This window comes from Engystomops pustulosus, chromosome 7 (assembly GCF_040894005.1).
Source record: "Engystomops pustulosus chromosome 7, aEngPut4.maternal, whole genome shotgun sequence".
NCBI classification, from domain to species: domain Eukaryota; kingdom Metazoa; phylum Chordata; class Amphibia; order Anura; family Leptodactylidae; genus Engystomops; species Engystomops pustulosus.
In genome coordinates, this window is record NC_092417.1 from 129303353 (window position 1) to 129330328 (window position 26976).

Consider the following 26976-nt stretch of genomic DNA (forward strand, 5'->3'; position numbering starts at 1 on the left):
TTACATGGTGCAGAGAACTCTGGGAAGAAGGGGGGAGTAAGGCAGTGGATAAGGAGATACACAAGTTACAAAATAATAGTGAGGATATATGTACCAGTATAATTACTTTAAATCAGATAAATAACTGGGGAAAATTAAAGTTTATGTTCACAAATGCCAGAAGTATCACCGGCAAAATGGGAGAGCTTGAGGCTCTGATATTAGAGGAACAGTTAGATGTTGTTGGTGTAGCGGAGACATGGCTCGATGCAGCACAGGATTGGGGTGTTAATATTCAAGGTTTTACACTCTTTCAGAAAGACAGGGCAAATAGGAGGGGAGGTGGTGTATGCCTGTATGTCAGAAGAGACTTAAAAGCGATTGTGAATGATACGGTGGTCTCAGAAGACTGTGAGGAGGCTGAAACTTTGTTGAAATTCAAAACCAGGATTCAAAACCAGAAAATTATTTTTGGCTTAATTTATAGACCCTCTAACATCTCTGAGGAAATAGAGGGTCACCTATATAAACAGATGGAGCAGGCTGCACAGGAGGGGACTGTAGTGTTATTGGGAGACTTTCACTTTCCAAATATAAATTGGGGTCAGGGCTCTTTTTCATCTGTGAAGGGGAGACATTTTAACAACTTTCTGCAGGATAATTTTATGGTGCAACTTGTAGAAAATCCCACAAGAGGTGATGCATTTTTGGACCATACAAAAGGCAAAATCACTCCAGCTACCAGCGGAATCCACGTAAAATAAAATCGATGTTGGACCATGTGATTTCTAACAATGTGGAGATTGTCCAAAATGTCAGTTTTCGGGAAACCCTTGGAAACATCGATCATAACACAATTATTTTCCTCTTAAAGTGTAAAAAGCAAAAACAGGTGGGAAAATCGAAAACTTTGAATTTTAAGAGGGCTAATTTCCTTAAATTCAGGGCTGCACTACAGGATATAAATTGGGATCAAATACATTCATGTGATGATACTAATGTTAAATGGGAGAAATTCAAATCTATCCTGGGTCATTATACTTCTAAATTTATTCCAATAGGTAACAAGTATAGACGGGTAGATTACACCCCACGTGGCTTACAGCTACAGTTAAAAGGGCAATTAGTGATAAAAAGAGGGCATAAATCTAACGGGTCGCCTGAGGCTTTCAATATTTACAAAAAAACTTACCAAAATCTGTAAGAAGGAAATCAAATCAGCCAAAATGCAAAATGAAAGACAGGTGGCTAAAGATAGCAAAACAAATCCCAAGAAATGTTTTAAGTATATCAATGGAAAAAAATGGGTCAGAGCAGGTTGGACCCTTTTATTCAGAAAATGGGGCATCGGTGACAGGAGACCAAGAGAAGGTGGAGATACCTAATAGTTTTTTTTTTTTAGCTCCGTTTATACAATAGAATAAAGAACTTCTGACGTGGGTGGTGCCAGTGCGGGTCATGCCTCCTGTTATATACTAGACTGGCTGAATGTAGACATGATCCAATCTAAGCTCAATAAAATCAATCTGTACAAGGCTCCTTAAGTTCTTAAAGAACTCAGTTCTGTTATTTCTGTACCGTTGTCTAAAATCTTCAGGGGTTCCGTAATGCCTGGTGTGGTGCCAAATATCGTATCGATCGTATCCAGAGAGTTATGGTAAATGATTCCTACTCGGAATGGTCACCAGTTATGAGTGGTGTACTCCACGGTTCGGTGCTTGACCCACTACTATTTAATATATTTATTCATGATATAGAGGTAGGAATTAATAGCACTGTGTCTATTTTTGCAGATGACAACTGTGTAGTATAATACAGTCTATGGAAGATGTTCATAGGCTGCAAGGTGACTTGGACAAACAAAGTGTTTGGTCATCCCCATGGCAAAAGAGGTTCAATGTGGATAAATGTAAGGTTATGCACCTGGGGGCTATTAATCCAAAGGCAAAATATGTCCTTGGGGAGTACATCTGGGAGTCCCTTGTTGAGAAGGACCTGAGGATACTAGTAGATCATAAATTGAATAACAGCATGCAATGTCAATCAGATGCCTCTAAAGACAGTAGCATGTTGTCATGTATCAAAAGTGGTATGGACTCTCGGGATAGGAATGTAATATTATCACTGTAAAAGGCATTGGTTCGGCCTCACCTGGAATATGCTGTCCAGTTCCGGGCTCCGGTCCATAAAAAGGATGCCATGGAGCTGGAGAGGGTTCCAAGAAGAGCCACAAAAATGATAAGGGGTATGGAGGGTCTCAGTTATGTGGAAAGATTTAAACAACTAGATTTTTTAGTCTGGAAAAGAGACTACTATGAGGGGACATGATTGATTTATATAAATATATGAATGGTCCAAAAAATATAGTGGTAAGTTGTTTCAGATTAAATCAAATCAAAAGACGAGGGGGCACTGTCTTGAGAAATTAAGGTTTTATCACTAGAGGCGGCAGGGCTTTTTTACTATGAGAACTGTCAATCTGTGCAATAGTATGCCTCAGGCAATGGTCACAGCGGAAAGCTTCAAGAAGTGTCTACATGCCTTTTTACATCTAAATAGCATTGAATGTTATGTTATATAGGACTGTTTTCCCTAAACTTGATGGACATGTGTCTTTTTTCAACCGTAAATACTAAGAAGAAAGGAACTCTCCCAATCACATGTGCAGACATGTAAGCCAATCAGCGACTGGCAGGCTTATGTGATGCCGCAGCCCTATAAAAACAGACGGCCATTTGCAATCCCGTCATTTCACACTGCATGTGCTTTTTTTCTCAAAGTCCAGGGTGTCAGTTTTTGGGGTTCTGTATTCCCCAAATCTCAATTCTTTTTTGTTGCTAAAGGGGATATCAAGAAATCCGTGTCAAATCAACATAGTTGATGGAGTGATTTTGCTCAATGTCCAGGGAGTCAGTTTTTGGGTTCTGTATTCCCCAATATTCAATTCTTTTTTGTTGCTAAAGTAGATATCAAGAAATCTGTGTCTGGATTCTAACTACCTGCCTCAGCCACTGCCTGATGCCACATATCTGCTGCCAGTTGCTCCATCTGCCTACCACCATCTTTTCCAGTGACTGGAATTGTCACCCACCTCCACACTCTTTCATTGTGCCACTTTCTGACCTCCTGCTGCTGCTGGCACATCTACACTCTGTGGCCTACCATGTTGCTGCCACCACCAGAATTTGTCATTCTGCCACTCTCTGGCCTCATGCTGCTGCTATTGCTGCCACCCACCTTCACACACTGTGATTGTGCCACTCTCTAACCTTCTGCTGCTGCTGCCACCACCTCCACACTTTGTCATTGTGCCACTCTGTGGCCTACCATTTTGCTTCCACCTCCAGAAATTGTCATTGTGCCGCTCACTGACCTCCTGTGGCTGCTGCTGCCGCCACCTCCACGCCCTGTCATTCTGCCACTCTGTGGCCTACGATGTTACTGCCACCTCCATAATTTGTCATTGTGCCACTCTGCGGCCTACTCATGCTGCTGCCAACTGACCGCTGTCTCTCTGGAACACCCTGTGATTTTTATAATGCTGTTTTCACCCTCCACTACTCTATGATGTTGCCACTATGTTTGGTTTTCCACTTCATTTCATCTGTCAGAAGGAATGAAAAGCTTTGGGATTGATAGCCAAAAGCAGGAGTGGATACACAACTCCTGTTTATTATTGACTTTAGCAATACTGATGGATTATTGACAGAAGGGCAAAATTATCAGTGACCTCAATGCAAAATTACTGCCGACACCCTCTCCACTCTTTTGGGGGGTTTCTACAGGTATCCCCGTTTAACAGAACAGGTTCTGTCGTAATCTATGGAATCATCTGATGTCAGTGTAAAAAGAGTGCACTCTTCGATGATATAGTGGGATCTTGGCCCTCAGCTCAGTCCTTCGAGCTGGCACAGACGTTACCTTGTAAGGCTGCGTTCCCGCTTCACTTATTTGGTCAAGTTGGCCCCTATAAGTGCCCACGGAATTGAAGAGTGAATCGATTCTTAGAGCAGCAGCTGTCATGTGCATGTCATACTAAAACACAGCATTGTTTGAAGACCAAACCGCACTCCCTATGCATATTTAAGCATGGCAAAACTTTCTGCAACACCGTACAGGCTCTCTGCAGCCAGGAAATACCTGTTTTTTAACTTGATTCACCATGATTCGATTCGGGTCAAAACAAATTTTGACGGAAAATTCGGCGAACTCATCGAATCAAATGTTTGAAAAATCTTTAATCCTGACCCATGCCTTGTAAAACAAATATTATTTTGCCTTACCACTCTGTACAATTCTGCCATCTTGGATTTTACCCAGTTCTAAAGTCACTTGAGTCTGTCATTTGTCTGTCTCCCTTGTTTGTTTCGCTCTGTTCATTTGTCATCTTATGGACACTTACTAGTAAGGACTATTATTAAGTTGTCCCTTGTAGGTTACAGTATGGACAGTTGAGCAGGAGCAAGGGTGGTGGGTAACTTAGGTCTGTCAACACTTAGGTCTTGTCTTGACACACAGATGCTGATTAAAATGAGTGTTTATTGCGAAGTTCAAAAATTAATATAAAATTTCCAGTGTTTCTCTAATGCAAATTTATACAATGGCTTATTAATTAAGCCATTACCATTGCACACTAAATCTCATACTATCTGCTTTTCTCACAACCATCTCCAAAACTGCTTCTGTGCATCAAAATGTTGATAACTATTTAATACATACACAATCGTCGTCTTGAAGAAGCTGTACAATTCTGTGAAGTATATCTGTGACAGTGCTACAACAGAAAAAAGAAAAAATTATTAACACCTTAACGCTGAAGCCACTTTATCACCTTCCTGACACGGCCCATTTTTTAAAATCTGACATGTGTCTGTTAAAGTGGTTATAACTTTGGAACACTTTAACATATCCAGTTGATTTTGAGATAGTTTTTTCGTGACACATTGGGGGTCATTTACTTAGGGCCCGATTTGCGCTTTCCCGACTTGTTACCCGAATATTTCTGATTTGCGGAGATTTTCCCTGTATTGCCCGTGATTGGATTGTGGCGCATTGGCGCCGGCATGCACGCGACGGAAATCGGGGGGGCGTGGACGAATGATAACCCGACAGATTCGGAGAAACCGCCACATTTTTAAAAAAAGTGTCGCGGGACACGCACTTACCTTCACCAAGTATAGGATGGTGCACTCTGGCGGACCTCGGGGAACTTCAGCGCAGCAGCAACATCTGGTGGACGTCAGAGGAACTGCCTTAGTGAATTGCCGGAAGACCCGATTGCACCGCAAAGAAAGCGCCGCTGGATCGCAAATGGACCGGGTAAGTACCCATTGTACTTCATGTTGGTTGAGAAATTTAATCAATATGTTTAGTATCAATTTATGCAATAAATGGAAATTTGGCAAAAATTTTGAAAAAAACGATGTTTTCCAAATTCAACATTTTCTACTTTTTAGAAAGTTGGTCATATCATTAAAATAACTTGATAACAAACATTTTCCATATGTCTGCTTTAACTTGGCATCATTTTTCAAACATCTTTTCCTTTTTTTAGGATGTTAGGAGCCTTATAACTTTAGGTGCAATTTTTCAGATTTTCATGAAAATCATCAAAACTTACTTTTGGAGGGTCAATTTAGTGACTTTATAAGGCCCACATGACAGAAAACCCTATGAGCGTTTCCTGATGGTAAAAGTTAAATGAAATTGAAATTACAGAAATGTAATTTTATCTTACTGTAGATTCATTGAACACTAAAATTTGCACCTTCACAATGGGTTAAAAAGGAAAATGCATATTACAATGTTTAAAACAATTTCTCCTGAGTATGCCAATACCCATTTGTCACTGTACCTTGCTGTACGGGCACAGGGGGGAGCTTGGAATGGAAAGAGCGTTGTTTCGTTTTTGGAGGGCAAATATGGCTGAAAAAGTTTTCATGTGTCAGGATACATTTGGAGAGCCATAATGGTACAAACACAGAGGAAAGCCCCAGCAAGAGACACCATTTTGGAAAGTACACCCCTTGGAGAGTTTAGCAAGGTGTAATTTGTGTATTTGCCCCAACAGGTGTTTGATTCAATTAGACCCCAAAAGGGAAAAAAGGTGAAAGTTTTCTCAAAAAAGTCACTTTTACCCCAAATTTTTGTAAGCCACAAAAGTTAAAAGATGAAACAACCCCCACAAATGTGTAAAACTATTTCTTCTAAGCACAGAACTGCACCACTTTTGCATATAAAGTGTTGTATGGGTACGCAGTAGGGCTCAGAAGGGAAAGAGGGACTTTGGCCTTTTAGAAGCCAGATTTGACAATCATCCTTTACATGTGTCAGGATACATTTGGAAAGCCATAATGGTACCAAAACAGAGGAGAACCCCAACAAGTGTCACCATTTTGGAAAGTGCACCCTTTGGAGAATTTAGCAAGGTGTAATATGTGTATTTTCCCCTACAGGTGTTTGCTTCAATTAGGTCGCTAAAAGGAAAAAGATGAACATTTTCCCCAAAAAGTCACTTTTACGGCTAATTTTTGTATCCCATAAGGCATTAAAGATGAAACAACCCCAAAAAATGTCTACTAGCATTTCTCCCGAGTATAAAATTGCTCAGAAGGGAAAGAGGGGCGTTGGCCTTTTAGAAACCAAATTTGACAAACATCCTTTACATGTGTCAGGATGCATTTAGAGAGCCGTAGTGGTACCAAAACAGAGGGAACCCCAACAAGTATCACCATTTTGGAAAGCACACCCCTTAGAGAATTTAGCATGGTGTAATATGTGTATTTGTCCGTAAAGCTGTTTGATTTGATTTTACCCCTAATTTTTTATAGCCACAAGGGATAAAAAAAATTTAATAACCCCCCAAAATGTGTAAACCTATTTCTCTCGAGTGTAGAAGTACCCCACATGTGTATATAAAATGTTGTATGGGCGCACAGTAAGAGGAAAGGGGGATGTTTGCCTTTTAGAAGCCAAATTTGACAGAAATGTTTGACATGCATTTGGAGAACCCTAGTGGTATAAAACAGATAAGAATCCAAAAAGTGACCCTAATTTTTGAACGCACATCCCTTAGAGAATTTTGCGATGTGTAATATATGTATTTGCCCCTACAGGTGAATGATCCAATTAGGCCCTAAACATTAGAAAGGTGAAAATTTTACTATAAATGTCACTTTACCCCTAATTTTTGCAAGCCACTAATTTTTGTAAGCCACAAGCAATAATATATTAAATAACCCCGAAAAAGCTGTAAAACTATTTCCCCTGAGTGTAGAAGTACCCCACATGTGCATATAAAATGCTTTATGGGTGCACAGTAGAGGAAAAGAGGGATGTTTGTCTTTTAGAGGCCAAATTTGACAGAAATCCTTCACATGTGTCAGGATACATTTGGAGAGCCGTAGTGGTACCAAAACAGAGGAAAACCCGCAAAGTGACCCTAATTGTTGAATGTACACCCCTTGGGAAATATAGCAAGGTGTAATATGTGGTGTAGTGTAATACACGCGGTGAAATGAGCATTTTGAACATAGGTGGTTTCCAAATATGATGTGCAATGGAGTCCAAAACACAAATTGCAATTATTTCTGGAAAGTTCAGTGCCCGTTATGTGGCGCCCCTTTATTGAGTCTTACCTTTAGAAGCAGCAGAATTCACTGGGAAAATGCTGTCCTGGCAAGACACAGGAACATCTAAACCAGATGTACTGGGTCCCCTCTTGAAAACGGAGAAATGATACGGCAGGACCTGCACATTGGAACAGCTTGTAAGAGTTGTATAGCATCATCTGTACAATGTACACGGCCAGCGCTTTTGTACCATATCTTCGTTGTTCGTAGGGAAATTATCACCAAGTGTTGCTCTTATTCACCCTAGCGATGCCCGTTGTGACGAATATTGCTGCTTTTGGCTTGACCAAATCGACCAGCCAATAGCGGCAAACATGGACAGCGGGGGGCAACAAAACCCCTCTGGATCTCAAGGCAAAATTGGTGGTTGTCAGGAACAGCCGCCACCCTGCCCCAATCACCATGTCTACAGACAAGGTGATCCGTATTACTGACGTCATAAGTAAATTTGCTGCTATTGGCTGGTCTGAATTGATGAGCCAATAGCAGTGATCATGAACTGGGAGGGCGTGGGGGGGGGGTCTACGTAACCCTTCTGGTCCATGGGGCACGATGGATGGCTGTCAGGAACAGCCGCCATCTTGCCCTGATCACTGTGTCTGAACCGTGTTGGCAAGTCACTACCCGCCGCACGGTTCTATAACAACGCACGTCGGGAATAGGCTATACAATCTTTATTTATTTTTTAAGCAATTTAGACAAAGGGCTTATTTTTTGCAAGACGAGATGCGCTGTAAAAAAAACCCCTTCATTTTAGTGGGTTTTTAGCTTATTGGAGCAATTTTATTAACTTTTTACGTGTGGAGGAAAATAAAATCATCAATTCTTGTTTTGGATTTGTAGCATTTTTTGGGGGGGGTGTTCACTGTAGCATAACAATAATATATTGGGGCAGATTTACTTACCCGGTCCATTCGCGATCCAGCGGCGCGTTCTCTGCGCTGGATTCGGGTCCGGCCGGGATTTATTAAGGCAGTTCCTCCGACGTCCACCAGGTGGCACTGCTGCGCTGAAGTTCCCCGGAACGCCCTGGAATACACCGAGTCGGGCTGAGTGAAGGTAAGTGCAAGCTCCGCAACACATTTTTTTAAAAAAATGCAGCGGTTTTTCCGAATCCGTCGGGTTTCCGTTCAGTCACGCCCCCGATTTCCGTCGCGTGCATGCCAGCGCCGATGCGCCACAATCTGATCGCGTGCGCCAAAATCCCGGGGCAATACAGGGGAAATTGGCGCAAATCGGAAATATTCGGGTAACACGTCGGGAAAACGCGAATCGGGCCCTTAGTAAATGACCCCCATTATCTTTATTCTACGGATCACTAAGATTACGGTGATACCTCATTTATATAGTTTTGTTTATATTTGTCCAATTTTATTGAAGGAAAACTAGAATAGAAAAAATTGCATTTGTTTTAGTATTGCCATTTTTATAAAAATAACTATATACCAAATAAGTGGGGGGTTTTTGCGATTTAGTGTTTTTTTTATACTTTATTACTTGTGTACAGGGAAATGTGGTGTTTGGGGGGACTTTCACATTCTTTTATTATTTATTTTTATTAAAAAAAACCTTTATTTAGTTTTAACATGCTGTGCATGCCCAGTGTCTTACAGCCGGGACCCGGCTTCTGGAGGAAGATCGCGCAGCCCTGGGCACTGGCAGTCCCGGGGCTGCGATCGGAGCAGCGGACCCCCCAGTAAGCAGGTGTCGGCTATAATATATAGCCGACACCCGCAGCTTCTGGCGCCGGGTCCGTTCAGGAACCGGCGCAGGAAGCTTGACGTAATACTACTGCATTTTGCGGGAACGCACCTCCACTTCAAATGTCAGGAAGGGGTTAAACAAAACTATCCAATTAAAATAATCTACAGTGCTGTTTTCTGTCATCCACTATTCTTAACCCCTTATCACCGACACTAGTTTTCAGCTCAATGACCAGACTCGATTTTTCAAATCTGATTCAGATCTGTCTCACGATAATTGGTTATAACTTCGGAACGCTTTAACATATCCTGGAGATTTTGAGACTGTTTTCTCATGACACATTGTACTTCATGTTAGTTACAAAATTTAAGTGAGAAGTTTTGCATTTAGTTCTGAAAAAAAGTGAAAATTTGGCAAAAGTTTGTAAAAATTCTTCATTTTCCAAGTTTGAAATGTTCTGCTTTCCAGACAGGAAGTAAAACTACCCAAAAAGCTTGATAATTAACATTTCTGGAATGTCTGCTTTATGCTGAGATGATATTTTATGCGTCCTCTCATTTTTCTAGGATGTTATGAGGTGCAGAACTTTAGGTGCCATTTTTCTCATTTTCATGAAAATTGCCAAAACTCACATTTTAAGGGACACTCAGCTTCCAAGTGACTTTGAAAGGCCTAAATAACAGTAAAACCACATAAATTACCCCACTATAGAAACTTCACCCCTCAACGTATGTAAAACAACTTCTATTAAGTCTATTAACCCTTTAAGTGTTTCACATGGGTTAAAACAATATGGACCTTCGATTTAGAAACTTTCAAATTCTTTTGGAAAATACATTCATTTAGGCCAAAACTGACAAGTTTCAGAATAAATTAAATGATGAATCGCACTGCAACATTTGATGCCCAATTCCTCCCGAGTGTAGCGATACCCCATATATGGTGGTGTCCTGCTGTATGGGCGCACGGCCGGGCATAGAATGAATGGAGGCGCCCTTCACAGCAGATTTCTATTGTCACATTGTACAACGTATAAATTTTATTTTTTTTTGGTAATGCGAACATATGAGGCTTATTATTTACGGGATGAGATACAATGTATAGATAATTTATTTTGGGAGTATAAAGCTTATTCATGAGATTTTATTAACTATTTCAAGGGGGACACAAACAAAATCATCAATTTTTATTTTGGATTTTTAGCATTTCCCCCCCCCCCCCCCGCTACTGTAATGTAAAAATAATATTTTATCTTTATTCTCTGGTTCACTACGATTATGGTGACACCTCATTTATATAGTTTTTCTCATCTTTGCTCAATTTTCCTGAGCAAAACCAATATTGGAGAAAATCGCATTGTTTTTACTATTGACAACTTTTTAGGGCCATAACTTCTGTATTTTTCTGTTGTCAGATCTGGTTGAGAGTTGTTATTTTCAGTCGTATCATATTAGGGAACAAAACTTTTTTTGATCACTTTTTAGAAAATTTTTTGTGTTTAGTGTTTGATGAAAAATTGTATATTACGGGAAGTTTTTCGAGTTTTTTTTTACGTCGTTCACCGAGCGGGTTCAATATTGATTTAGATTTATTGTACAGATTAATACGGACGCGGTGATACCAAATATGTACGTGTTTTTGTGTTTTATATACTTTATTTGCATTTTATGTGTACCTGGGGAGATTTTGGGACTCTTATTTTATTTATTTATTTATATTCTAAAATGACTAAATCTTTTTTTTTTTTTTAACTTTTTTCATTTTCTACTTCTTGGCTTGATCAAGCGTCCGATCGCTTGTTCAAGCCTTTACACTGCAATAACCTTGTATTGCAGTGTATAGTGTAAGTAACTGAGCATGCTGAGCATGCTTAGTTACATACAGCCGATACCTGCCAGGAGGCGGAACCCGGCACAGAGAGGAGCCGACAGCCTCGGGTCACTCGTCGGAACCCGGGGCTAAGGCAGGAGGGATCGGATCCCCTGGTAATCACACCAAGGGGGGTCCGATCCACGGGGTACACACTTGCACGCCGGGGTCAAGCTTGACCGCGGCGTGTAAGGGGTTAAAGACCCGGGGAGTTTTTCCGGTCCCGGGTGTTAGTGCCGGGTCTGGGCTGTGATATCACAGCCCGACACCTGCACTTGCAGGACCCGGTGTCCCGAAATCTATTAATTAACCCATTAAGTGGTTAATATAATGATTGCAATGTAAATATTTATAACATGCTGATAAATATAAGAATGTCAAAATTAATCACATTTTACACACAAATAAAAAATACTAACATCTAGTAAAAACAAATTCCTCCACTGATAAGGAGATTACTCTAAATTGGCAAATGAAGGCGGGGGGTTCCTAAGGGGTAATAATGCTGCATCAAAAGACTTCCCCTAAATGCCAGGGGAATGCCTACTCTCGTAAGGCGGTAAGGGCAGGGCCATATTTACCACAAGGCACTGTGGACCCTGTGATCAAAAGAATATGCACCTGCGCCACCCCAGAACAAAAGTTACCCTTGATTAAAGGGAACCTTTTACCAGGAGACCCATTTTTAGCACTCCCCAGTCCTCACAGAGCATAGTTCATACACTGCCAAAAAGGTTTGGTATAAAAAATAGGTTTTATAGATATGTTATATAGTACCTTTCAATACCATGTGCTGTGTAACTAGGCACTAGGCACCTGGGAGTGGCTGGAAAGGAGCAGTTTCCCTCCCCACCTTTGGGAAACCACTCCTCCATGTGTCCTTGTCAGATATATGAAAAAGCCCACCACTTGGCTTAGTGACGCCCCCTGCTCCTTCACAGCCTCTACAAGTGATGGGAGTTATTAATTTATTTGAAAAGAACACATGGAGGTGCGGTTACCCAAGGATGGGGGAAAACGGCTCCTATATAACCACTCCCAGGTGACGAGTGCCTAGTCACACAGCACATGGTATTGAATGGTACTATATAACATATCTTTTTTTTCTGTAAAACCTATTTTTTTATACAAAAACTCTTTGGCATGTATGTACTATGCTCTGTGGCGACTGGGAGTATGTTAAAAATTGGTCTCCTCATGAAAGGTTCCCAAAAGCACTGCTATGTTGTTAATCTATGCATATCCAAGAAGAAATCAATTACATTAAGCTAAAGAGGCAGCTCCCATAGGTAGCTAGAACTCTCATCAGGGGAGTAACTACAGTGGTAGCAGCCATAGAAGCCGCTATGGGGCCCGCAGTGTTAGGGGGCTTCATCATCCAACCTGACACACTAAAGAATAGAGGATGTGCATCAATATGCATTATATGCATACTAACATATATGTGATGTTTTTATGCTATATCTGTGATGTGTATGAGAGCGGTTAAATAAGTATATGCTGTGTATGTGTATATGGTGTATGGTGCCTATGCACTATATGTGTGTTTATATGCTGTATGTTTGTATATGTGTGTGTGTATATGCTCTATATGTGTGTGCATGAGTGTATTAATGTGTGCGTATAAATAGGAAGGGGGGCCCCATTCAGAAGCCTGCTTTGGGGCCCTGCCACTCCTAGTTACGCCCCTACCTCTTGTTCATTGTTGGAAATACCGTTCAAGTGATGTCACTGAAGTAGAAAAAGTCAGAAGTGTCTCAAATCCTCCTATGTAGAGATGAGCGAACATACTCGTCCGAGCATTAGCGTACTCGAAACTGCTCGTTGCTCGGACGAGTATTTCGCCCGTTCGAGAAAATGGCATCTCCCGCCGTTGTGATTTTTGGCGGCCATAAACAGAGCCAATCACAAGCCAGGAGACTCTGCAATCCACCCAGCATGACGTGGTACCCTTACACGTCGATAGCAGTGGTTGGCTGGCCTGATCAGGTGACCCTGGAATAGACTAGCCCCTGCCCGCGCTGCTCGGATCATTCTCTGTCTGGATTCCGCTAGGGAGAGAGCTGCTGCTGGTCAGGGAAAGCGTTAGGGTGTTCTATTAGAATAGTGTTAGGCAGGAGTGATTCTACAAGAACCCAACAGCCCTTCTTAGGGCTACAATAACGTTTTATTTTACTTTTTTTTGGTTTGCCTGTGGCTGGGCTTGCTGCCATTAGTAGCGCAGCTAGTACCATATTGTGAGTAATTTGCAGGGGGACCTGCAACCGTTGTGTTTAGCTCTTAGTGACACACATATCCACCTCAAACACCGAAGTGGGACAATTTATTGGGGGTTTGATTTGAATTAGGCAGAGTCTGCTGATTTATTTTTTTTTACGTTTATTTCTTTTTATAACTCAAAGTCATCAGGCACAGCACAAAATCCAGTTGTGTGCTGTCAGTGTAGGTTAGAAACTAGCCATAGCAATAGGATAGCATCGTTTTGTTTAAAAAAAAAAAAAAATTAAAGTTTACACTTTAATTTGGAAAATGTTTAACCCGAGGGCTAGGGGTAGAGGACGAGGGCGTGGATGTGGGCGTCCAACTACTGCAGGGGTCAGAGGCCGTGGTCCTGGGCGGGGTGAGACACCACCTGCTGATGAGGGAGCAGGGGAACGCCGCAGAGCTACACTCCCTAGGTTCATCATGTCTCAAGATACTGGGACTCGTGGTAGAGCACTGTTGAGGCCAGAAAAGTGCGAAGAGGTGATGTCGTGGATTGCGGACAATGCTTCTAGCCATTTGTCCACCAGTCAGTCTTCCATGCAGTCCATCCATGTCACCGAAATCAGCACTCCTCCAGCACCTCAGCCTCCTTCCCCCCAGTCTGCCCCCTCCCAGCAAAATTTGGCATTTGAACCGGCATACTCTGAGGAACTGTTTTCTGGACCCTTCCCACAGTCACAAACCACTTGTCCGGTTGCTGCTGAGCTATTTTCCGATGCCCAGGTTTTCCACCGGTCGCAGTCTGTGGGTGATGATGACATTATTGACGTAGTGGAAGAAGTGTGTAAAGAGGTGTCGGACGATGAGGAGACACGGTTGTCAGACAGTGGTGAAGTTGTTGTCAGGGCAGGAAGTCCGGGGGGAGAGCAGACTGAGGGATCGGAGGATAATGAGGTGACAGACAAAAGCTGAGTTGATAGGCCGGGTGAACACAGTGCTTCTGAGACGGAGGCGAGTCCTATAGCAGAACAGGTTGGAATGACCGACGGACTGTGGTGTGCAACCTGTGCCAAACCAGGATCAGCAGGGGTTCCACCACTACTAGCTTAACTACCACCAGTATGCACAGGCATATGAATGCTAAACACCTCACTCATTGGCACCAAGCCCGTTCACCTCCGGCCGGGCACACCACTGCTCCTTCCCCTGTGTCATCTGCTAGTCAGCCCCCTGCCCAGGACCCCGGCCCAAACACCTCCCATGCGAAAACCCCATCTTCGCCTCCACGATCCTCCACAGCATCCACCAGAGTTCAGCTCTCCATACCCCAGACGCTGGAGCGCAAAAGGAAGTATAGTGCAACCCACCCACACGCACAAGCCCTCAACGTCCACATCTCCAAACTGCTTAGCCTGGAGATGCTGCCCTATAGGCTGGTAGAGACCAAGGCCTTTCGAAACCTCATGGCGGCGGCCGCCCCTCGGTATTCGGTCCCGAGCCGCCACTACTTTTCCCGATGTGCCATCCCAGCACTGCACAAGCACGTGTCAGAGAACATCATCCATGCCCTGACCAACGCCGTTTCTGACAAGGTCCACCTGACCATGGACACGTGGACGAGTGCTGCCGGGCAGGGCCACTATATATTGCTGACGGCACATTGGGTTAACTTGGTGGAGGCTGGGACCGAGTCTGACCCTGGGGCTGGTCATATACTGCCGACACCGAGGATTGCGGGGCCTACCTCGGTCCAGGTCTCAAAGGCCTACTATGCCTCCTCCTCCTCCCACCCCTCCTCCACCTCCTCCTCCAAATTACCATCCGTGGGCATGGCGCCATCAGTCGGTAGCTCTAGGCACAGCAGCAGTGCCATCTCTAAGCGACAGCAGGCGGTGCTCAAACTGCTGAGCCTAGGCGATAAAAGGCACACCACCCAAGAGCTATTTCAGGGTATGACGGCGCAGACTGATCTGTGGCTGGCACCGCTGAACATGAAGCCAGGAATGGTTGTGTGTGATAACGGCCGTAACCTGTCTGGCCTGGCCCATGTGTTAAATCTCATAGTTAAGCGTTTCCTCAAGACATACCCCAATCTGTCTGATTTGCTCCCGAAGGTGCGCCGCATCTGTGCGCATTTCAGGAAGTCCAGCACAGATACTGCCACTCTCAGGGCAGCGCAGCGCCGCCTCCAACTGCCCGCTCACCGACTTTTGTGCGACGTGCCCACGAGGTGGAATTCAACATTAACCATGTTATCCAGAGTTTACCAGCAGCGCAGAGCGATTGTAGACTGCCAGATGTCAACTTCCACCAGAACTGGTAGTCAGGTCAGTCAGCTTCCTCAAGTCTACAATGATAAGTGGACGTGGATGTCTGATATCTGTCAGGTGCTGAGTAACTTTGAGGAGTCAACACAGATGGTCAGTGGCGATGCCGCCATCATCAGCCTCACCATCCTGCTGCTTGGCCTGTTGAAAAACTCTCTAGTCAGCATGAAGTCGGAAGCTTTGCGCTCGTCACAAGAGACGGGGGAAGAAGATTCCCTTGTTGATAGCCAAAGCACCCTTAGGTCTGTTTCTCAGCGCATATCGGAGGAGGTGGAGGAGGATGAGGAGGAAGAGGAGGAGAATGTTGGCGAGACAGGAGAGGGGACCATTGTTCAGTCCTTCACTGTTCAGCGTGTATGGGCAGAAGAAGAGGAGTTGGAGAAGTTGGAGGAGGAGGAAATGGGCAGTCAGGCCAGTGAGGGGAGTGAATTCTTGCGCGTTGGGACTCTGGCGCATATGGCAGATTTCATGCTAGGCTGCCTATCCCGTGATCCTCGTGTTCAAAGAATTTATTCCAGCACCGATTACTGGGTATTCACTCTCCTGGACCTACGGTACAAGCAAAATCTTTACACTCTCATCCCTGGAGAGGAAAGGAGTGTGAGAATGCATGAATACCAGCAGGCCCTGGTGCACAAGCTGAAACAGTATTTCCCTTCTGACAGCGCTAGCGGCAGAGGGCGTACTTCTGCGGGACAAGAAGCGAGGGAGAGTAGGCGAGCAGGCAGCTTGTCCAGCACTGGCAGGGGTACGCTTTACAAGGCCTTTGCCAGTTTTATGTCACCCCAGCAAGACACTGTCACCTGTCCCCAGTCTCGGCAGAGTAGGGCTGATCTTTACAGAAAGATGGTGAGGGAGTATGTAGCTGACCATACCATCGTCCTAAATGATCACACAGCTCCCTACAACTACTGGGTTTCAAAGCTGGACATGTGGCACGAACTGGCGCTGTACGCCTTGGAGGTTCTTGCCTGCCCTGCCGCTAGCATGTTGTCCGAGCGGGTTTTCAGTGCAGCTGGTGGCATCATCACCAATAAGCGTACACGCCTGTCAACTGACAGCGCTGACAGGCTGACGCTTATCAAAAGCCTGGATTTCTCAGGATTTTCATTCTCCACCAGGTGAAAGAAGCTCAACCTGAATAATGTATGCACTCCTCCTCCTCATTGTCCTCCTTCTCCTCCTCTTTGGACACTAAAGCAAAGGAAGCCGGCTATTTTTTGCCAGGGCCTACTGGCTCTAGCTATAGTACTCTGTGTATTTAATTTTTCTGGAGGGCCACCTACCGGTCCTCTGTTTTAAACAATTTTTGGGAGTGCCACATTAGGGCACTCAATCTATTTAATTTTTCTGGAGGACCACCTACCTGCTTCTCTGCTTTGAAAACTTTTTTGGACTGCCACATACAGGCACTATCCAAATTAAATTGTCTCCATAGCAGCCTCCACACGTCATCGCCATAGCTGCATCCAAAAGTCGTCCATATAGCTGCCTCCATACATGGTCCCCTTATCAAACGAACTGTGTCAGGCAGAATTTTGGGTAGTTTTCATAGCTTCCACATCAAACTTGTTAACTTTGTCGCCACCCTGCTGTGTAATCCACAAAATATACTGGCAAACTTTTATCATTTACCGATATTATTTCAGCGCTTCTTGCGCATCTGTTTACATTCCCCTCACCCGCCATAACCCAAACTTATAAGAACACTACTACACTTGATCTTATACAAAAGGTTCTTAGAAGTGGTGTTTGGGGAGTAGCCTAGAGACAGGGGCTTGGATTGGCGAAAGCTCGCCGGGCAGCAAAGTGCCAGCTCCATCCCAAGATCCAACTAACATAGTTTTAACTGCAGCACCTTTAATCTACTACTAGTTCACTGCCTCCATACATGGTCCCCTTATCAAACGAGCTGTGTCAGGCCGAATTTTGGGTTGTTTTCATGGCTTCAACATCAAACTTGTTAACTTTGTCGCCACCCTGCTGTGTAATCCACAAAATATACTGGCAAACTTTTACATTTACCGATATTATTTCAGCGCTTCTTGCGCATCTGTTTACATTCCCCTCACCCGCCATAACCCAAACTTATAAGAACACTACTACACTTGATCTTATACAAAAGGTTCTTAGAAGTGCTGTTTGGGGAGTAGCCGAGAGACAGGGGCTTGGATAGGCGAAAGCTCGCCTGGCAGCGGAGCGCCAGCTCCATCCCAAGATCCAACTAACATAGTTTTAACTGCAGCACCTTTAATCTACTACTAGTTCACTGCCTCCATACATGGTCCCCTTATCAAACGAGCTGTGTCAGGCAGAATTTTCAGGTGTTTCACCAGATACATAGTGGAACTCGGCCCATCTGTCGCCGCCATGCTGGAGACCTGAAGTTGCAATCATAGCAGCGCAATATGGATGCCCCATACTGTCGCTCTTAATCATGGAACCATTTCCAAAAAACTATTAAAAATAGAACCACTATGCTATTCCATTATTCCTAGGTGAAATATTCAAACGACCCGGCCTGCTTTTAAAATTATAATTTTTTCAAAGTAAACGCTTCTGGCCCCCAGGCCCATTTTGGGTGGGGAGGAGCCGAGAGACAGGGGCTTGGACAGGCGAAAGCTCGCCTGGCAGCGGACCGCCAGCTCCATCCCAAGATTAGGCAGCCTCAGAGGCATCCATGCATGCTGCCCCTGCTGTTTCCTGTCCATTTTGCCTCCACGATCCTCCACAGCGTCCACCAATGTCTCCATGCGCAACTTTCAACTCTCTATACCCCAGACGCTGGAGCACGAGAGAATATGCAGCACATCATCCCCTTATCAAACGAGCTGTGTCAGGCAGAATTTTCAGGTGTTTTACCAGATACATAGTGGAACTCGGTCCATCTGTCGCCGCCATGCTGGAGACCTGAAGTTGCAATCATAGCAGCGCAATATGAATGCCCCATACTGTCGCTCTAAGTCACGGAAGTCGTCTCCATGGCTGCCTCCACATGTCGTCCCCTTATCAAAAGAGCTGTGTCAGGCTCATTTTTCGGGTGTTTCACCAGATACGTTATGGATAGAGATGAGCGAACATGCTCGTCCGAGCTTGATGCTCGGTCGAGCATTAGGGTACTCGAAACTGCTCGTTGCTCGGACGAATACTTCGCCCGCTCGAGAAAATGGCAGCTCCCGCCGTTTTGCTTTTTGGCGGCCAGAAACAGAGCCAATCACAAGCCAGGAGACTCTGCACTCCACCCAGCATGACGTGGTACCCTTACACGTCGATAGCAGTGGTTGGCTGGCCAGATCAGGTGACCCTGGGATAGACTAGCCGCTGGCCGCGCTGCTCGGATCATTCTGTCTCTGGATGCCGCTAGGGAGAGAGCTGCTGCTGGTCAGGGAAAGCGTTAGGGTGTTCTATTAGCTTACTGTTAGGCAGGAGTGATTCTCAAAGAACCCAACAGCCCCTCTTAGGGCTACAATAACGTTCTACTTTTTTTATTTTAATTTGCATCTTTTACCATTTTGTGAGGAATTAGCAGGGGGACTTGCTACCGTTGTGTTTAGCTCTTAGTGGCACACATATCCATAGCAAAGACCGAAGTGGGAAAATTCAGTAGGGGTTGGATTTCTATTAGGCAATAACTCAGTGTCATCTCATCTGGCATAGTAGTGTGCTTCCTTTGATACTTGGCTAGAAAATAGCCATAGGAGAATACAAACAGCTTCTTGAAACCTACAGTAGCGTTCTATATATTTGATTTCTGGTTGATCTGCTGGTGGCTTTAGTTTCTGCAGTGCATGTACTTGCCAATTCTGAGCAATTTGTAGTGAGACTTGCGACCGCTGTGTTCTGCGCTTAGTGGCGCACATATCCATAGCAAAGGCTGAAGTGGGAAAATTCAGTAGGGGTTGGATTTCTATTAGGCACTAACTCAGTGTCATCTCATCTGGCATAGTAGTGTGCTTCCTTTGATACTTGGCTAGAAAATAGCCATAGGAGAATACAAATAGCTTCTTGAAGCCTACAGTAGCGTTCTATATATTTGATTTCTGGTTGATCTGCTGGTGGCTGTAGTTTCTGCAGTGCATGTACTTGCCAATTCTGAGCAATTTGTAGTGAGACTTGCGACCGCTGTGTTCTGCGCTTAGTGGCGCACATATCCATAGCAAAGGCTGAAGTGGCAAAATTCAGTAGGGGTTGGATTTCTATTAGGCAATAACTCAGTGTCATCTCATCTGGCATAGTAGTGTGCTTCCTTTGATACTTGGCTAGAAAATAGCCATAGGAGAATACAAACAGCTTCTTGAAGCCTACAGTAGCGTTCTATATATTTGATTTCTGGTTGATCTGCTGGTGGCTTTAGTTTCTGCAGTGCATGTACTTGCCAATTCTGAGCAATTTGTAGTGAGACTTGCGACCGCTGTGTTCTGCGCTTAGTGGCGCACATATCCATAGCAAAGGCTGAAGTGGGAAAATTCAGTAGGGGTTGGATTTCTATTAGGCACTAACTCAGTGTCATCTCATCTGGCATAGTAGTGTGCTTCCTTTGATACTTGGCTAGAAAATAGCCATAGGAGAATACAAACAGCTTCTTGAAGCCTACAGTAGCGTTCTATATATTTGATTTCTGGTTGATCTGCTGGTGGCTTTAGTTTCTGCAGTGCATGTACTTGCCAATTCTGAGCAATTTGTAGTGAGACTTGCGACCGCTGTGTTCTGCGCTTAGTGGCGCACATATCCATAGCAAAGGCTGAAGTGGGAAAATTCAGTAGGGGTTGGATTTCTATTAGGCACTAACTCAGTGTCATCTCATCTGGCATAGTAGTGTGCTTCCTTTGATACTTGGCTAGAAAATAGCCATAGGAGAATACAAATAGCTTCTTGAAGCCTACAGTAGCGTTCTATATATTTGATTTCTGGTTGATCTGCTGGTGGCTGTAGTTTCTGCAGTGCATGTACTTGCCAATTCTGAGCAATTTGTAGTGAGACTTGCGACCGCTGTGTTCTGCGCTTAGTGGCGCACATATCCATAGCAAAGGCTGAAGTGGGAAAATTCAGTAGGGGTTGGATTTCTATTAGGCACTAACTCAGTGTCATCTCATCTGGCATAGTAGTGTGCTTCCTTTGATACTTGGCTAGAAAATAGCCATAGCAATAGGATAGGATTGTTTGGTTCTAAAAACTCAAAAAAAAACAAAAAACACAAAAAAAAACAAAAAACACAAAAAAACACAAAAAAAACCAAAAAAAAGTAAAAAAAAAAAAAAAGTTATAACTCTCATTTTAAAAATGTTTAACCCCAGGGCTAGGGGTAGAGGACGAGGGCGGGGACGTGGGCGTCCAACTACTGCAGGGGTCAGAGGCCGTGGTCCTGGGCGGGGTGAGACACCACCTGCTGATGAGGGAGCAGGGGAACGCCGCAGAGCTACACTCCCTAGGTTCATGTCTGAAGTTACTGGGACTCGTGGTAGAGCACTGTTGAGGCCAGAACAGTGCGAACAGGTGATGTCGTGGATTGCTGACAATGCTTCGAGCAATTTGTCCACCACCAGTCAGTCTTCCACGCAGTCCACCCATGTCACCGAAATCCCCACTCCTCCAGCTCCTGCACCTCAGCCTCCTCCCCCCCAGTCTGCCCCCTCCCAGGAAAATTTGCCATTTGAACCGGCATACTCTGAGGAACTGTTTTCTGGACCCTTCCCACAGTCACAAACCACTTGTCCGGTTGCTGCTGAGCAATTTTCCGATGCCCAGGTTTTCCACCAGTCACAGTCTGTGGGTGATGATGACCTTCTTGACGTAGTGGAAGTGTGTAAAGAGGTGTCCGACGATGAGGAGACACGGTTGTCAGACAGTGGGGAAGTTGTTGTCAGGGCAGGAAGTCCGAGGGGGGAGCAGACTGAGGGATCGGAGGATGATGAGGTGACAGACCCAAGCTGGGTTGAGAGGCCGGGTGAACACAGTGCTTCTGAGACGGAGGAGAGTCCTCGACCTGAACAGGTTGGAAGAGGCAGTGGTGGGGCCAGACGGAGAGGCAGGGCCAGAGCTGGTGCATCAGCGCCACTGTCAACTAGTGAAGCTCCCGTGGTGAGGGCTCTTGCGGCGAGGGCTAGATCTTCAGAAGTGTGGAGGTTCTTTAAGGAAACACCGGATGACCGACGGACTGTGGTGTGCAACATTTGCCAAACCAGGCTCAGCAGGGGTTCCACCACTACTAGCTTAACTACCACCAGTATGCGCAGGCATATGAATGCTAAGCACCCCACTCAGTGGCAACAAGCCCGTTCACCTCCGGCCGTGCACACCACTGCTCCTTCCCCTGTGTCAGCTGCTAGTCAGCCCCCTGCCCAGGACCCTGCCACAAAAACCCCATCGTCGCCTCCACGATCCTCCACAGCATCCACCAGCGTTCAGCTCTCCATACCCCAGACGCTGGAGCGGAAACGCAAATATAGTGCAACCCACCCGCACGCCCAAGCCCTTAATGTGCACATCTCCAGATTGCTTAGCCTGGAGATGCTGCCCTATAGGCTAGTAGAGACCGAGGCCTTTCGCAACCTCATGGCGGCGGCCGCCCCTCGGTATTCGGTCCCCAGCCGCCACTACTTTTCCCGATGTGCCGTCCCAGCCCTGCACCAGCACGTGTCAGACAACATCATCCGTGCCCTGACCAACGCCGTTTCTGACAAGGTCCACCTGACCACGGACACGTGGACGAGTGCTGCCGGGCAGGGCCACTATATATCGCTGACGGCACATTGGGTTAACTTGGTGGAGGCTGGGACCGAGTCTGACCCTGGGGCTGCTCATATACTGCCGACGCCGAGGATTGCGGGGCCTACCTCGGTCCAGGTGTTTCAGGCCTACTATGCCTCCTCCTCCTCCCACCCCTCCTCCACCTCCTCCTCCGAACTACCATCCGTGGGCACGGCGCCATCAGTCGGTAGCTCTAGGCACAGCAGCAGTGCCGTCGCTAAGCGACAGCAGGCGGTGCTCAAACTGCTGAGCCTAGGCGACAAAAGGCACACCGCCCAAGAGCTATTACAGGGCATCACGGCGCAGACTGATCTGTGGCTGGCACCGCTGAACCTCAAGCCGGGAATGGTTGTGTGTGACAACGGCCGTAACCTGGTGGCGGCTCTGCAACTCGGCAGACTGACACATGTGCCATGCCTGGCCCATGTGTTAAATCTGATAGTGCAGCGTTTCCTCAAGACATACCCCAATCTGTCTGATTTGCTCACGAAGGTGCGCCGCATCTGTGCGCATTTCAGGAAGTCCAGCCCAGATGCTGCCACTCTCAGGGCAGCGCAGCGCCGCCTCCAACTGCCCGCTCACCGACTGTTGTGCGACGTGCCCACGAGGTGGAATTCAACACTGACCATGTTATCCAGAGTTTACCAGCAGCGCAGAGCGATTGTAGACTGCCAGATGTCAACTTCCACCAGAACTGGTAGTCAGGTCAGTCAGCTTCCTCAAGTCTACAATGAGGAGTGGACGTGGATGTCTGATATCTGTCAGGTGCTGAGTAACTTTGAGGAGTCAACACAGATGGTCAGTGGCGATGCCGCCATCATCAGCCTCACCATCCCGCTGCTTGGCCTGTTGAAAAACTCTCTGGTCAGCATGAAGTCGGAAGCTTTGCGCTCGTCACAAGAGACGGGGGAAGAATATTCCCTTGTTGATAGCCAAAGCACCCTGAGGTCTGTTTCTCAGCGCATATCGGAGGAGGTGGAGGTGGAGGAGGATGAGGAGGAAGAGGAGGAGAATGTTGGCGAGACACAAGAGGGGACCATTGTTGAGTCCTTCACTGTTCAGCGTGTATGGGCAGAAGAAGAGGAGTTGGAGGAGTTGGAGGAGGAGGAAATGGACAGTCAGGCCAGTGAGGGGAGTGAATTCTTACGCGTTGGTACTCTGGCGCATATGGCAGATTTCATGCTAGGCTGCCTATCCCGTGACCCTCGCGTTCAAAGAATTTATTCCAGCACCGATTACTGGGTGTTCACTCTCCTGGACCCACGGTACAAGCAAAATCTTGCCACTCTCATCCCTGCAGAGGAAAGGAGTGTGAGAATGCATGAATACCAGCAGGCCCTGGTGCACAAGCTGAAACAGTATTTCCCTTCTGACAGCGCTAGCGGCAGAGTGCGTAGTTCTGCGGGACAAGTAGCGAGGGAGAGTAGGCGAGCAGGCAGCTTGTCCAGCACTGGCAAGGGTACGCTTTACAAGGCTTTTGCCAGCTTTATGTCACCCCAGCAAGACACTGTCACCTGTCCCCAGTCTCGGCAGAGTAGGGCTGATCTTTACAGAAAGATGGTGAGGGAGTACGTAGCTGACCATACCATCGTCCTAAATGATCACACAGCTCCCTACAACTACTGGGTTTCAAAGCTGGACATGTGGCACGAACTGGCGCTGTACGCCTTGGAGGTTCTTGCCTGCCCTGCCGCTAGCGTCTTGTCCGAGCGGGTTTTCAGTGCAGCTGGTGGCATCATCACCGATAAGCGTACACGCCTGTCGACTGACAGCGCTGACAGGCTGACGCTTATTAAAATGAATAAAGGCTGGATTTCTCAGAATTTCCAATCTCCACCAGGTGAAGGAAGCTCAACCTGAATAATTGATCCACTCCTCCTCCTCCTCCTCATTTTCCTCCTTCTCCTCCTCTTTGTACAGTAAAGCAGAGGAAAATGGCTATTTTTTGACAGGGCCCACTGGCTCTTGCTATAGTACTTCATGCATTTAATTTTTCTGGAGGGCCACCTACCCGGTCCTCTGTTTGAAACAATTTTTGTGAGTGCCACATACAGGCACTCAATCTATTCCATTTTTCTGGAGGGCCACCTACCCGGTCCTCTGGTTTGAACAATTTTTGGGACTGCCACATACAGGCACTCAATCTATTCCATTTTACTGGAGGGCCACCTACCTGCTCCTCTGGTTTGAACAATTTTTGGGACTGCCACATACATGCACTCAATCTATTCCATTTTACTGGAGGGCCACCTACCTGCTCCTCTGGTTTGAACAATTTTTGGGACTGCCACATACAGGCACTCAATCTATTCCATTTTACTGGAGGGCCACCTACCTGCTCCTCTGGTTTGAACAATTTTTGGGACTGCCACATACAGGCACTCAATCTATTCCATTTTACTGGAGGGCCACCTACCTGCTCCTCTGGTTTGAAGAATTTTTGGGACTGCCACATACAGGCACTCAATCTATCCCATTTTACTGGAGGGCCACCTACCTGCTCCTCTGGTTTGAAAAATGTTTGGGACTGCCACATACAGGCACTATCCAAATTAAATTGTCTCCATAGCAGCCTCCACACGTTGTCTCCATTGCTACCTCCAAAAGTCGTCCATATAGCTGCCTCCATACATCGTCCCTTTATCAAACGAGGTGTGTCAGGCAGAAATTTGGGTTGTTTTCATGGATTCCACATCAAAGTTGTTAACTTTGTCGCCACCCTGCTGTGTTATCCACAAAATATACTGGCAAACTTTTACCATTTAGGGATATTATTTCAGCGCTTCTTGCGCATCTGTTTACATTCCCCTCACCCGGCATATCCTAAACTTATAAGAACGCTACTACACTTGATCTTATACAAAAGGTTCTTAGAAGTGCTGTTTGGGGAGTAGCCTAGAGACAGGGGCTTGGATTGGCGAAAGCTCGCCTGGCAGCGGAACGCCAGCTCCATGCGCATCATGCGCTTCTTGCGCATCTGTTTACATTCCCCTAACCCGCCATATCCCAAACTTATAAGAACGCTACTACACTTAACTTGGTGCAGGCTGGGACCGAGTCTGACCCTGGGGCTGGTCATATACTGCCGACGCAGAGAATTGCGGGGCCTACCTCGGTCCAGGTCTCAAAGGCCTACTATACCTCCTCCCACCCCTCCTCCACCTCCTCCTCCTCCGAATTACCATCCGTGGGCATGGCGCCATCAGTCGGTAGCTCTAGGCACAGCAGCAGTGCCGTCGCTAAGCGACAGCAGGCGGTGCTGAAACTGCTGAGCCTAGGCGATAAAAGGCACACCGCCCAAGAGCTATTACAGGGCATTCCACATCAAAGTTGTTAACTTTGTCGCCACCCTGCTGTGTAATCCACAAAATATACTTGCAAACTTTTACCATTTAGGGATATTATTTCAGCGCTTCTTGCGCATCTGTTTACATTCCCCTCACCCGCCATATCCTAAACTTATAAGAACGCTACTACACTTGATCTTATACAAAAGTGCTGTTTGGGGAGTAGCCTAGAGACAGGGGCTTGGATTTGCGAAAGCTCGCCTGGCAGCGGAGCGCCAGCTCCATGCGCATCATGCGCTTCTTGCGCATCTGTTTACATTCCCCTCACCCGGCATATCCTAAACTTATAAGAACGCTACTACACTTGATCTTATACAAAAGTGCTGTTTGGGGAGTAGCCTAGAGACAGGGGCTTGGATTGGCGAAAGCTCGCCTGGCAGCGGAGCGCCAGCTCCATGCGCATCATGCGCTTCTTGCGTATCTGTTTACATTCCCCTCACCCGGCATATCCTAAACTTATAAGAACGCTACTACACTTGATCTTATACAAAAGTGCTGTTTGGGGAGTAGCCTAGAGACAGGGGCTTGGATTGGCGAAAGCTCGCCTGGCAGCGGAGCGCCAGCTCCATGCCAAGATCCAACTAACATAGTTTTAACTGCAGCACCTTTAATCTACTACTAGTTCACTGCCTCCATACATGGTCCCCTTATCAAACGAGCTGTGTCAGGCAGAATTTTGGGTTGTTTTCATGGCTTCCATGTTAACTTTGTCGCCACCCTGCTGTGTAATCCACAAAATATACTGGCAAACTTTTATCATGTACCGATATTATTTGAGCACTTCTTGCTCACCTCCTTTGGTTCCTCTCTGCCACCCATTGGTTTGAAGCCTGAGTCCATTTAGGGTATGTCGCCATGACACTCTCTAGCCTGCTGCCGCTGCCTCTGCATGCCGTCCCCTATAGTGTCAGGGTCAATTATTGCATGTTTTAGATGCTATCTAGCTTCATTCTGTCACTCTGTCATGGCCATGCTGTTGCCCATAATTTTGGCATAATGGTGCGTTTAAGCAGCCTCAGAGGCATCCATGCATGCTGCCCCTGCTGTTTCCTGTCCATTTCCGTGGTGTTTCCATCCTTTTCTGAGGTTCCCAGGTGTTTGGCCAAGCTTCCCTGTGCAGAGCCTTGGTCCCCTTGAAAAATGCTCGAGTCTCCCATTGACTTCAAT

At 45.9% G+C, this 26976-nt stretch overlaps 1 protein-coding gene across 5 annotated transcripts in view; it reads right to left on the reverse strand.

The window, feature by feature from the left end:
* The window catches only part of LOC140070832 (capping protein, Arp2/3 and myosin-I linker protein 3-like), an 813581-nt gene that overhangs the window by 219750 nt on the left and 566855 nt on the right, over positions 1-26976 (reverse strand). For all 5 annotated transcript variants that reach the window (XR_011848999.1, XR_011848997.1, XR_011848998.1 and 2 more), the window contains exon 20: positions 4699-4753. Coding sequence is in view for 2 of the 5 variants with exons in the window: in XM_072117787.1 (XP_071973888.1) it covers positions 4699-4753 (55 nt within the window). In the remaining 3 variants the exon portion in view is untranslated. The remainder of the gene's footprint in view (positions 1-4698; positions 4754-26976) is intronic.